General features: G+C 39.7%; 1 protein-coding gene across 1 annotated transcript in view; it reads right to left on the bottom strand.

The window, feature by feature from the left end:
• Positions 1–12,295, bottom strand: part of RASA3 (RAS p21 protein activator 3) — a 95,706-nt gene that overhangs the window by 57,856 nt on the left and 25,555 nt on the right. Inside the window, exon 4 of the mRNA XM_054381381.1 lies at positions 1,955–2,031. Coding sequence (XP_054237356.1) covers positions 1,955–2,031 — 77 coding nt within the window. The remainder of the gene's footprint in view (positions 1–1,954; positions 2,032–12,295) is intronic.

Here is a 12,295-nt window from a genome sequence, read left to right on the forward strand (position 1 = left end):
AATCAAATGTATAGAAAGGTAGAAAAACATACTGCTTGCTGCCATACTGTTAAAGTTGCCACTGCCTTATTTCTTTTCATGAAGCAAGAAACTGCATGTGTCACGTGTTAAGAAGGACTGTTTCAGACACCTATTGCTAGCATTTCAGGAATTTCACTGAAAAATCCATTGGTACTACAAAGTTACAAGGTCTTATTTAACTGAAGACAAAAACCTCTAAAAGAAAGGTGGCTGTGGTATGGCATAATCCCTCAGGATAAAACAAAGCAAGGCAAATGCTTCTGAAAGTCCTTCAGTGTAGCACCTAATCATTTAAAACAAACCACGCAGAGTAGAAGGATGTTCTAATTGATCTATTGCTTGCGGAGTCTCACACATCAGTCTTAACCCACAATTAGAGTTCAAAAGATACAGACAGAGGCCTTTGTGTCTGTGTCACACCACTAAGAAGTGCACTGCACACTTACAGAAAGCCCAAAGCATTTAAAAAAAATAAATAAAAATCTTCTACTCAGCACAATGGTGCTTCCTTTCCTTCTCTAAGCAGAGTACCCTCCAGGTCTGTTCTGGCAGTCCAAGCTTAATTATAAGCCTGTTGTCCTGTGTGTCCCACACGCATATGCCCCTCATAGAGCAAAGATACTATGGGGTTGAAAGAAGGAACTGTCTTTTTTCCCCTCCTCTCCTGCAATGCCCTCGAACCCACAACAATGAAAATAACACAGAAAGAAAAGATACCAGTCTAGGACTTGGCAGATGCAGGTTTGAATCCTGGTTTCTCAGACTGCATGTGATCATCCCCACTTAGTCTCACTCAAATTGCACAATGGAAAATTACACAAGAGTCCTCAGGTAGTAGTTAAAGGAAGGCTGGATACTCCAAATAGTGCACAGCTATACTGACATAGCAACTTTTGTTCCCAAAGAGTACAGCTGTGCTCCCAAGGCATCGTGTCCTGGTTAAGAAGTTCACTGGAGCTCACAGCCTTCACAGCAACTTGTACCAGACCATCCCATTATTCACCCTGCTCACCCCAGCAAAAAGAAAGATCTCAAATGTACCTACTCATAGAGCTTTGGCAGGACCTGGATGGCTACAGGGTATATGCACAGGCACTGAAGACCACATAACCCAGTACATCCTCCTATCAACATGTGCCTAGAAGGATGGACTGCAACCACATGGCTCACCTGTATTTGTTAACAGTTTAACAAAATCTTAGCACAGGCAGTAACAAAATGATGTCAAATACCAAAAGAAGGGCTGGTCAGAACTTAACAGACCAATTGTCAAATAGGTGTTAAGTGCACCAACACTTCAATTTTGACAGCTATTCTGTCAGCTGTGGCAGATAATATAAAATAGATTCCTGACAGAAACCAACCAGCTCTGCCTCTAGTTCTAAAGTGGCCACCCGAAAGGCTTTGGTAAAGTCAGAGAGCAATGGCCTTCCAAACTCCTCAAAGGAAGGTGAAATCTTGACTCCCATCTGAGTCCTGTGGCTCCCAGTTTTAATTCACTTAAGTGGAATTACATGGGTGATTCTGAGACTGCTTTAATAATTGATGGCAGACTGTGGTTTGTTAAGTCAGCTCTAGCACTGTCACCACTCAAGTTATGCTACAAATTTGCTTAGCTGGTAAGGTCCTTAATGCAAATCAGAAGGACATTAATATTATCCTTTGATGTCATCTTTATTATTTATGCCATGACTAAATTCAATAACTACTTTATTAACATTCAAGACTATCAGGAAGAAAAACATGCAGATTATGTGGAGAGGATGAAATTGGAGAAATTCTGACATCCTATCAATTCATAAGGGTATCACTGATTAAGAACATTAAATATCCAATCAGTGTTTTGGTTCATCCAACTATTTTTAAATGAAGATGTGCACACCACCCGTAAGGAGCATTTCTTATGACTCTGCAGTTACATTTTACATCCTACCGTGTTGCAAGCTTATGGCAGACGACACCAGTGTCTGTTATGACTTCGCTCAGCCTCAGCTCAAGGTGGACCTTCCCCTGAAACACACCAAAAACACCACAGGAAAAATTAGTTTTATGCATAGCCAGCCATACCACTGCCATTTAAAACAAAGCAAGTCAGCTAACGCAAGTAATTCCAGGAGTTCACAGATTAATGGCTGTATTAGTGAAGGTATTGGAGAATCCAGATTTGTAGCCATTTCACTAAATTCCAGTGCATGACTTCCACCATTATCATATCCCTGTATGTTTTACTAATTAAGGGATATGGAGGGTCCGTGATCTGACAAAATATTGTTAGAGCTTTATTGATACTTAGCATTTTAAATATTAAGCAAAGATCTGCAACACAATCATTTAAAAGATATCACAACAGTGGGTTATAAATGAATACTTTACAGATCTTAAATGTTAGAAAAATAAAAAAATATTGAATCATACAAACTGTGAGGCAAGTATCAGTAAAATTACACTGGGCAACTGAAAAAAAAAAAAGTTTTACCTGTGTTGCCAGTACTCCTAACATCTACTGCTACTCAGTTCTTCAACTCCTGTACTGTTACATTAACTTTATTATTACATGGGCCAACATGTTATGCTCAGATATGCTAAGAAAATAAAGACAATCATAAATACAAACTGTATCCTTTTTATTAACTCTATTATACTTCAAAACACAAGTATTGACACAGTAGCAAAAATTCAGCAGCACTGCCAGAGCGTATATATAACAAAATGTATCTTGCATTTATTACTAACCCATTCTGACATGCCAGCACTGATCATTCTTTTCTGCAAGTCATCCTGGACAAAACTGAATATTTCACCTTCATAACCACCTCTTTATCACCTTTTTACCAAAGCACTCTAGAATCCATGCTGCTAGTTAGTCAGAGCTCTAATGCAACTCAGATCTATAACAACCCATACACAAGTCTGTCACCACCCCTTTCATGAGATATTCCAGATTTGATCTTTCCTTTTTTTGCACACAACCAGAACTCTTGCCAATGAATTCACTGTCTCTTCTGACTGGTTACAGCAACCTCCTGCTCTAGGAGGGTATCTTGTGTGACAGTGTAGTGTGAAGATCAAATCTTGGCCTCAAGTTGTACCTATCTTACTAACATGATATTCCTCTACAGCAGAATTTTCCAGACAAAAGCTGGTGAGAGTAGTTCAGTGCCATAACAACTAAGTAGCATGGACATAGAGAAGTTCAGTTCAAGCCCATTCCCTGGTCCTCTTACATTTACCAAGTATAACCAAATATTGAAGTCAGTGCCCGATTACTTGTCCTGAAGAAGCGTATGTGAGATTCAGTTTCCTACTGCAATAGTCATTCTCTTCTTTTCCTTGTATATCCCTTTCCCAGTGCATTCTTTGCACTATCTTGAATGCACACTTCATGCTTTCACTCCTCGAGCTTCTGTCACCTACTTATACCTTGAGTATTTTGACTCAATAGCAGTTTTTCCTGTCAGAGGGCTGGAACACAGGCCTTTCAAGTACATGGGGCAAATTATACTGGTTGTCCAGAAAACAATAAATGAGATCTCTCCAAGCTGTATAAAAGCCCACACTGCAGAAACACAGCAGCAACAGCTCACCGGCATTCTGAAGAGGGACCCAAGCATATGGCAGTTTATAAAGATGGATCCCTGCCAGGTGTGTTTTCCATCATTTGAAATTAATAATAAAAAAAAAAAGCACTTGGGTGTCAGACTTCTGGTTCTTCATGTCTGCTTCAGCAAGACATGAATCCTTCTCCATGTTGTCAGTGTACACAAATGTTTGTAATTTCCTTCTAAACCAAAGTCTTTCCTCATGGATAAGAGAAAGATTTCTCTGCACAAATGCATAAAGCCTCTTCTAGATCCATCTCTTTAAGACTCAGTACCATCACAGCACCCATCACACCCATGCATGAGGGCTAAACACAACCAGCTGAGAAATCCAGTTAAACAGGAGTTTTCTGGCTTTAGTTTTACTACGTTGTCCCTTACTCTTCACTGCTCTCTCCTTCACTGATGACATTTTATCACAGTACGTAAACCACAAGTCTCTGAAGAACAAGTTTATGTTATGAACCTGTAAAAAACACTGTTGTCATCTTTGCTGATATCCTGCATATTACCTCTACCAGAGAAATCAACACTAACACAAGTTTTGAAGAAATTAAGAGATGGGAATAGAGATTTAGGAACTCTAGAGAAAATATCCCTTTGTAACAACATACCTAGAAGGTAAGATAATGTTTTTATTGAAATACTTCTGCTGACTTTAAACAAAGGTGAGACTGACCTCTCTCAGGAAAGATAGAATGCTCCAGTACACTTAGGTGAGCCTGAATGCAAACTTGCTTTCAGTGCCAATTTGCTCAGTCTCACACAGACTATGAGAGAGGCTCCCTATTTTAAGCCATCGCCACTTCACACATGTTCCCAGTACAAAATATAGTGCTGCTGCCTTAGGGCTGAGAGAAATTTTTTCTTGTAGCTTTCATTTTTCTCTTCTGAAGTCCTTGAAAATGGTCAGCTGCTCAAAACCAACTCAGTGCTTCAGGCAGCAAAAGACTGGGACCAGCAGCCCTAAAAACTATTCCCAAAACACCTCCTTGCTTATAGTTGAAAAGTCAAATACATAAAAATATTAAAATAAGGCTAGAGTAACATACTTGTGGGTTTAATTCACAGAAAATGCAACTCCTACATAATGAGAATGCTTCTTCCCAATTCAATTACACCATTAGGCAGGACATAAAGATTCATCTGAAAAAATTTACTCCTGAAAAATGCTATTAGTTGGTTTACAAAATACCAGATAATGTATTTTTCAAAAGGAAGATAAGAAAACTATGCAGTCACCATAAAATCTAACCAGCAGAAGGTTAGCTGATCACCTGTACTGGATTAAATGTATCACAGAAATAGAAGTTGCCAATAGTTTTATTTACTGAGAATTTCATAGAGTTATAGAATGGTTTGGGTTGGAGGGGACCTTAAAGATCATCTAGTTCCAATCCCCCTGCCACGGGCAGGGACACAGAATTGACCAATGCTCAGTAAACAATGAGGCAACAAAGGAATTCTTACTTTTAATATGAAAAGAACTACTGTGATAACGAGAGTCTCAAATTGTACTAGGTGTGCACAGTTATTGACAGCATTTGCATGCAGGAAAGATTAGATAATGTGGCAGAATAAAAACGATGTTGTCTGCATTTTATAGATGACACAGTAATTTGGTCCTGCCCAGACAGAATCCCAGCTGCAAAGCCAGAGACTGAGTTTAGGATCAGTCCCAGGCCTGTATCTTAGCTAAAAAGATTTTTTTCCTTCAGCACAGAGTAAAAAACCCAAACCAAAATAAACAAAAAAGAAAGAAACAAACAAACCCCAAAACAACAAGCTGGAGATTTGACAGTTCTGAAGTAGAACACATTAATTACTAAAAACACTTCCATAAAAACACCCTACAGGATATTCCTAGAAGCAGCTATGCTCATTAGCACACCCTTCACATTTGGAAGGCTAGGACTTTTTCAAGGAACAAGCTGAAGGAGCGCCAACTCAACTGCTGAACGCTTCCTTTTTCATGAACTCCAGTTGATATGGATGGGGGGGGTCATAGGTCATATGTCCTTCCTAATCACATATAACATCACATAATAGGGCCAACCTGCTTCCATTTTTCAATTCTTGATTAAAGAAGTCACCAGTAGACTGAATTTTTTGTAGGGAAGTAGACAGGATTCAAAAGGAAATTGGCAACAAAGCTTTTAGAGGACCTTAGTGAGGAAAACCAAATAAATTATACTATACTTGTTAAATATCCCCTATACCAAAAAAAAAAAAAAAAAAAAAAATCGAGTTCCAGTCTTGTTAGGATTCTCATAACACCAACAGGTACTGAGGGAGAACTACACCCACAGTTATCTGAAAAACAAAACTCAAATTGATCTTAAGCTTGCAAGGAAAAAGAAAAAGTAGATTTAAAGTCCTGTTTTTATACATACAGGAAAATCCTGTCTCCAAACACCTCATTTCTCCTTGGAATGCAGCTGTGATTTACTATGGATTCAAACACCAGAAAACAGTTGTGAAGCAAGTATATGCATGCTACCTACCTCTACCATGTTTCCAAAAAGTTGCAAATTTGTGGTTGAATTTAAACACAGTATGTTGAAGGAAAAATGAAAACACATGACCGAAAATTATCAGGAAGTTATTCTTATGACAAAATTCTGCCATCCTCACATGAAGCCCTTTTAGCATCTTGAACAAGTGGTGGGCCTCAGAGGCAGTGTTTGCAAGGTTAGCAGGCATCACTGGAAGCCATTCCTGAGTGCAGCTACATGCATTCATTTTGGCCTGGAATTTGACACATACCACGTGATCCAGCAACTGTAGATTCACACACAACATCTAACTCAAAACAGATGTGATGAGGAAGATTTATGAGGAAACAGATAAACACTAGGAAATTGTACTCTCTATCTGAGCCACTAGTAAATGCACAAAAGACTGACAGTCTAAGATCAAAAAACAGGAACCAAATCTACCCAAACCTCTTAAATTGTGTGTTTAAGGAAATATCAACCAGATCTCCATCCTTTTGTTACTGTGAAACAGTTTCTAGGAATCTTTCACTTTTAAAAAACAAAGGAAAATAACAAGTCTTCACTCTCTATTTTAAACAAAACCCCAAAATTATACAATCAACTTCCTTAAACATTAAGCATCAAGTCAATTACATTCATACACAGGGCTCACAGCACTGTCATTCTCTCTTTTACAAAAGAACAATGGCTGATATCATAAAGACTCCTTAAACCAGTTTGTCAACTATTAAGCCAGCTGGACAAGAGGTTTGTGATCACCTACCATTATACTTCTCACTAGCCTCCCACATTTTGCTAGGGACTTTGTCCTCCAATGTGAGAGTGCATCTGCATGGGGAACCCCAATCTTATAAGCTCCTCAGCTCAACTCTACTCATAGCTTAGGAGTGTGGAAAGAGGGACCGGGATCCACCTTTGGCTCTTTACTCTTCCTTCTGTTGGCACAGAGTGACTGCAGGCAGTCTCACCACAACACCTGGAGATGGAGGAAGAAAGGGATGTAACAGGGCCGGATGCTGTACTAGACTAGGCTAAGCAGGTGACATGAATCACAGCTCTCGACTAATGCCAGCACCTCACTGATCTGGAATCTCAAATTCAGGATTGTCGTACTCTCAGCATGTTGATTCACTTTCCCTTACTACAAGTTGTCTGGTGAAAGAGGCGTTGAAAGAACTCAGCTCTGCACACAGACCATTCCAAACTATGGGATAATCAGTGCTGTTGCTTACTCTGTCATTCTAAGTTTTATTTCAGGATACAGCAAATGTTAGTAGACACATCCTGTCTACTTTGAAACTGTCAGGAAACTTTGAGATGCCCATTTCTGTCACTGGTAAAGCTTTTATTAAAAGGTAAGTAACAAAACCAATCCAAACTCTATGGGCCCACTAAACGCTGTCATGAGGGAGCTGAAAAGACTAATGGTGCAGCTACTAGTTTAGGTAGATCCAGCCCTGCGGTATTATCAGCAGCCCCATGTAAGGTCACAGCCTAACAGCAGGTTTGAAAGCAGGAGGAAGAGTTTGTCTGCTGCATACATTTGCTGCTGTAACAGCTGCTCCTTCCATTAGCAGAGGACAGCAGGCAGCTGGGAAAGGTCTAAGGATCACACTCCAGACTGCGGCCTGCCTGCTCAACAACACGCAGGGATCTGGAACAAAATCCCATCTATCACTGAGGAAAGTGCACCAGCTCTAGTGAAACACTGCATGGATTCACAAATGCTAGGCACAGCAGAACTGATGCTTGCTTCATCTCCGTATGTGCGAGCATGTCAGAATTGCTCAGTAACTGGCAAACATCTTCAAATGACACAATGGTAGCCTTCCTGTTTCTTTAAAGGAAGAATACCATCATATGGTCAAAATTCTTGCAATTAGTCATGTTTTCCTCTCAAATACTTTGATACAACACAATAGGTAAGCCACTGGGCTTTCATTTGCCCAGATGAACTGTTTTCTGTGGATACAGAACCCAGATGTTAGGTTTTTTTTTTTAACTAATGTAAACTCATTTTTCAGCAGTAGGTGCTCCTTACCACATTTCATGCTACAGCTTAGCTTTTTAAAGCTAACAGACCAAAACCAGATAGACTGTCTTACTCCTTTGAGCTGTTAGGACTGAATACTGTGCACTTACATTCACACAGGGAAGAGGAACTCTTGCCACAAAGCAGGATCTGGTCACTAACATTATTTACATTGGAGCATGATTCAGTTCTCTGAAATAATTTTGTTGGTAGGCATGTAGCCTTAAGAATCTTCCCACCCTTTCCAAAACAACTAGAAGAGAGAAACCTAAGCCACTGTTCATAAAATAGAGGGCAACACCCATTCATTTCCTGTGTGTGGTATAAAGCTGATACCAAACCTGGAAGCAGCTTCTTTTTACAATTTGCATATAACCATGCTTACAGTAGGTTATCCAAAACACACAGCGACTCATCTTGATGCCAGAAGCACTTAAATACCTACACAAAGATAGTTAATGTCAGTGTTGGACAGTAGGTATGCAATGCTCTTAACTGTTCAATAGACTAGATAAATGTCAGTCACTGGAGTGTAACAGCCCTATATGGTTGCTCCTAAAGGCAATTTTCTCAACCTAGTTTATCTTCAAACCTGTGTTCTTAAGAAAAGTAACAATTAGCATCAGAGCCATTTCCATAGAACACGATTTGCTCTACATATACAAAAAAGCATTAACTTACACAAGCACAGGAAGCAGGCAAGTACAGGAGAGACTGTGACAACTTCCACAGTATTAACGATAGCAGGGCAAAAGAAAACAGAGTAACACACTTCCAGCTTCCTCTTTTGACCTGGCATAAACTTCTCTGTCACACAGAACTGAATGGAGAAGAGCTAATTCAAAAGCTTGTGGTGAAACCTTGGCCCGGATGAACTCATGGCAGAACTCCCACCCTGGGAAGGCCAGGATTTCATTCATGAAGCCTGACACTTGGGATACAGATTCTGCATTCAATGGGAAGGTGCTGACAATGGAAGAGATGGGGCTTTGAGCAGCGCAGTGCCCTTGATAGATTATTCTAGCTAAGATACACACAGTGCAGCACTTCCGAGTCAATAGTGATTTCCAGCACAACTGAAGTATTTTAGGTGTATCCTCCCAACATAACTGTATGCAATGCTTTCCACTAAAGTATAGTCCACACTTAACACTCATATCTGTCCATACTCAAGAACAGGCATGTTTAATCAACAATGGTCAAACACCTGTGTAGACAAAATGCTAATATGGTGGGAGGAGGAGGAAGGGCTTTGGGTGTCTGAAGAAAGTACTTCTTAACATCAATAAATCTTTTGCATCAACTCTGAGTACATAAGGTTAAAATGTGAGAATTTGCTTCCTCGATGTTGGTTATCTGCCCTTTACATGCCTTTTTTTTTTTTTTCGTTGATAAGTTGATAGCAAATGTTTCAGACACATCAAAGTTCTTACGAGGAGGAAGGGGAAATGAGCAGTTTTCAACTTTTTTATGTCAGTTGTTTCTTGGGGTTTTTTTTTTGTTCCCCCAACAATGAGTTTCACATAAGACCTTGAGCATGACTGGCTCTGCAAAAGCAGTCTGTCATGCAATACTGAGGTCTTGGCCATAGGAGAACAGGACCATTTCACATTTGTTGGTGATGTGGAGGAAGGAAGTCAAAGCATACTTGAAAAGGGGAACTTTAAAAAAGCAAAGGCCTGTACAGAAAAACATGTCAGAATGATCTAGCTTTCCTTGCGTTTCTCCCCCACTTTGGCATATACAGGCTAGATGGTTTGGTGTATGCTGGTGTATTTTGCTATTAATCAGAATGTCTCTGGATCTTTAACCAACTTCATTGATTGCATGCATGAAGGATATTAAGGTTCCAAAGCTCAAACTTCTCAAAACAGACTTAAACTTGCAGGGCTGAAGTTACTGAGGAAAAAAAAAATGAAAGTGAAAACTACTCCAAACCAGGACAGGTCTTTTAAAGATCCCCTGTGCACTTGGACTTAAATTCTGCTGAGAACACATGGCCCATTGAGAGCATCTGCCATCTACTGCCCCAGGCAAATATCTGAATCAGTTACTGTTGGGTAAACTTCTGCCTGTGAAAGAAAGGCAAACATTCATGGATCAAGAGAGACGTACACACAATAGCATGGCAAGTTTTTTGCTTCCAGTCCTCAGAAGGCATGAAAGCAGGTCCTGAAAGACAAATGACTAATATGAAAGGGGTGTAAGTTCCATGCAAAGCATACAACATTTCACGCAAACCAACTTCGAACAGCTCAGAAAGTTCTCTCTTCTGTGGCTAGTCACTCCACTCCAGCTGAGGCTGCCTGATTGCCAATATTTTATTTTGATGCAGAAGTTAGGCGATTTCCAGTAATGCCTCAATTCCTGCTTTTACTTCCCACTGAAATCTTTGAGCACTTGTCCTGTCAGACTCTGAGTATTTAGCTCCTCCCACTGAGGAGTAGGCAGGCTCATTCAGAACACAGCAACTCAGAATTCCTTCAACTAAATCTGCACCAACACACCTGGTTATAGCTTCATACTTTCAGAACAAGTTTCCCAATTGGAAAGTTAAGTCATGAATTGTGCATTGAACAGCTGCTGTTAAGTTTCATTCCACACTTTGTATAATAAATCTTCCTGAGAGCATTTACCATGTTTTACTCTATTTAAAACAGAAACATTCTGAAAACGTGTCATTTCTTATTTGTATACCAAACACAGACACAGTTTTGCTGGAGTTTAATAATTTGTTCCCCAGAGAAGAGCTTTAACTTACCCACTTAGAGCACAACAGTTTAATCATCCAGGTTACAGCTAAAGAGCATTCAGAGTACGCATTGATAGGACTACGGCAGACTACGCAACGCGTTATTTTCAAACCACACGAGCGAGATCAGCCAGTGCGATGTGGGGGGCATTGGTTTACCAACAGAGTAAGAGCCTGTTGACCCTAGGGGAATATTACAGTCCATTCCTAAATGACACAGGGCTGTGTTTTGATGTCTACTGTTACTACCCACCCAGATAAAGGGAAATTTAGGGGCACCTGATTATACTGATTACCTCAATAAGCTAGTTCGCTAGATCAAATGATGAACCAAAGCTACAAAGGGCATATGAGTGGCTAATGCTCAATTTGCATCTGTGGCCTGAGCACATGCACAATGCCTATAGTCCTTCATGTGGGACTGTGCACCACACTGAACAGCATTAGTGGTGGTGAGATGACAGGCCTCTCAGCAGCTCTTCACCTAGATGGACAATGCCCCAATTTCACAAAGAACAATAATGTCAGTCTCTGGTACATCTTCCTGTCAAGCAATAAAGGGATGTGGCATTAAAGCATCTGACAATAATGCTTGTACCTGTGCAGGCTGACAACTAACATAGTTCTGCTGTCAGTAACACCCTAGCATGCAATAAAGTTCAATAAAGTCATAACCTTGCTTTGTGCTCCTGTTAATACAAAACATCTTTTATAAGACAGGAAGAATTAGCAGTGTTGGAAAACCATGAAATTCAATGCAGAGCCTCAAGCCAAACAACTTAGCAACTATGTCTGAGAGTTATACATCATTGTCAGTTATATTTTTTTACAATATATGGCACTATTTATTTAGTACAGCATCAGGACATTTAAGAGTTACAGCTTCTGAATGAAGAAGCAAAAACAGCACAAAAATATTAAGAAATCAAATCACATGTCATTAACACTATAATTTAATTTCTTTGCTTTACTATTTTGCACTCACAAAAGAGAAATCTTCACATCACATACTATTCTCTCACAAAACAGTGTTGCCATTTGAAAATTTGTACCATTTCTGGAACTCAAGCAAATGAGGCCCAAACCTTATCCAGGACAAAATTTTAAGTGCTACTCATTAAACTTCAGATAGCTCAAAATACCTTGCATCCCAAATGCTATTATCCATAACTTCAAATCCATTCTTTTCTGAAAAATGAGACCGAAGGTGTCCCAGAACTGGGCATCTGAAAACCACAGCACCCACTAATATCAGATCAGATCACTAATATTTCAATAACCCATTGATTTTAAGCTGGTTTTCAATTTGACAGTTTAACAGTGCTGCTTGGTCTGCTTAAAACCTTAAAATTAGAGGGAAAAAAAAAATGGAGTAGCATTTGTTAACTACTTA

Source organism: Indicator indicator, chromosome 1, assembly GCF_027791375.1.
Source record: "Indicator indicator isolate 239-I01 chromosome 1, UM_Iind_1.1, whole genome shotgun sequence".
Taxonomy (NCBI): Eukaryota; Metazoa; Chordata; class Aves; order Piciformes; family Indicatoridae; genus Indicator; species Indicator indicator.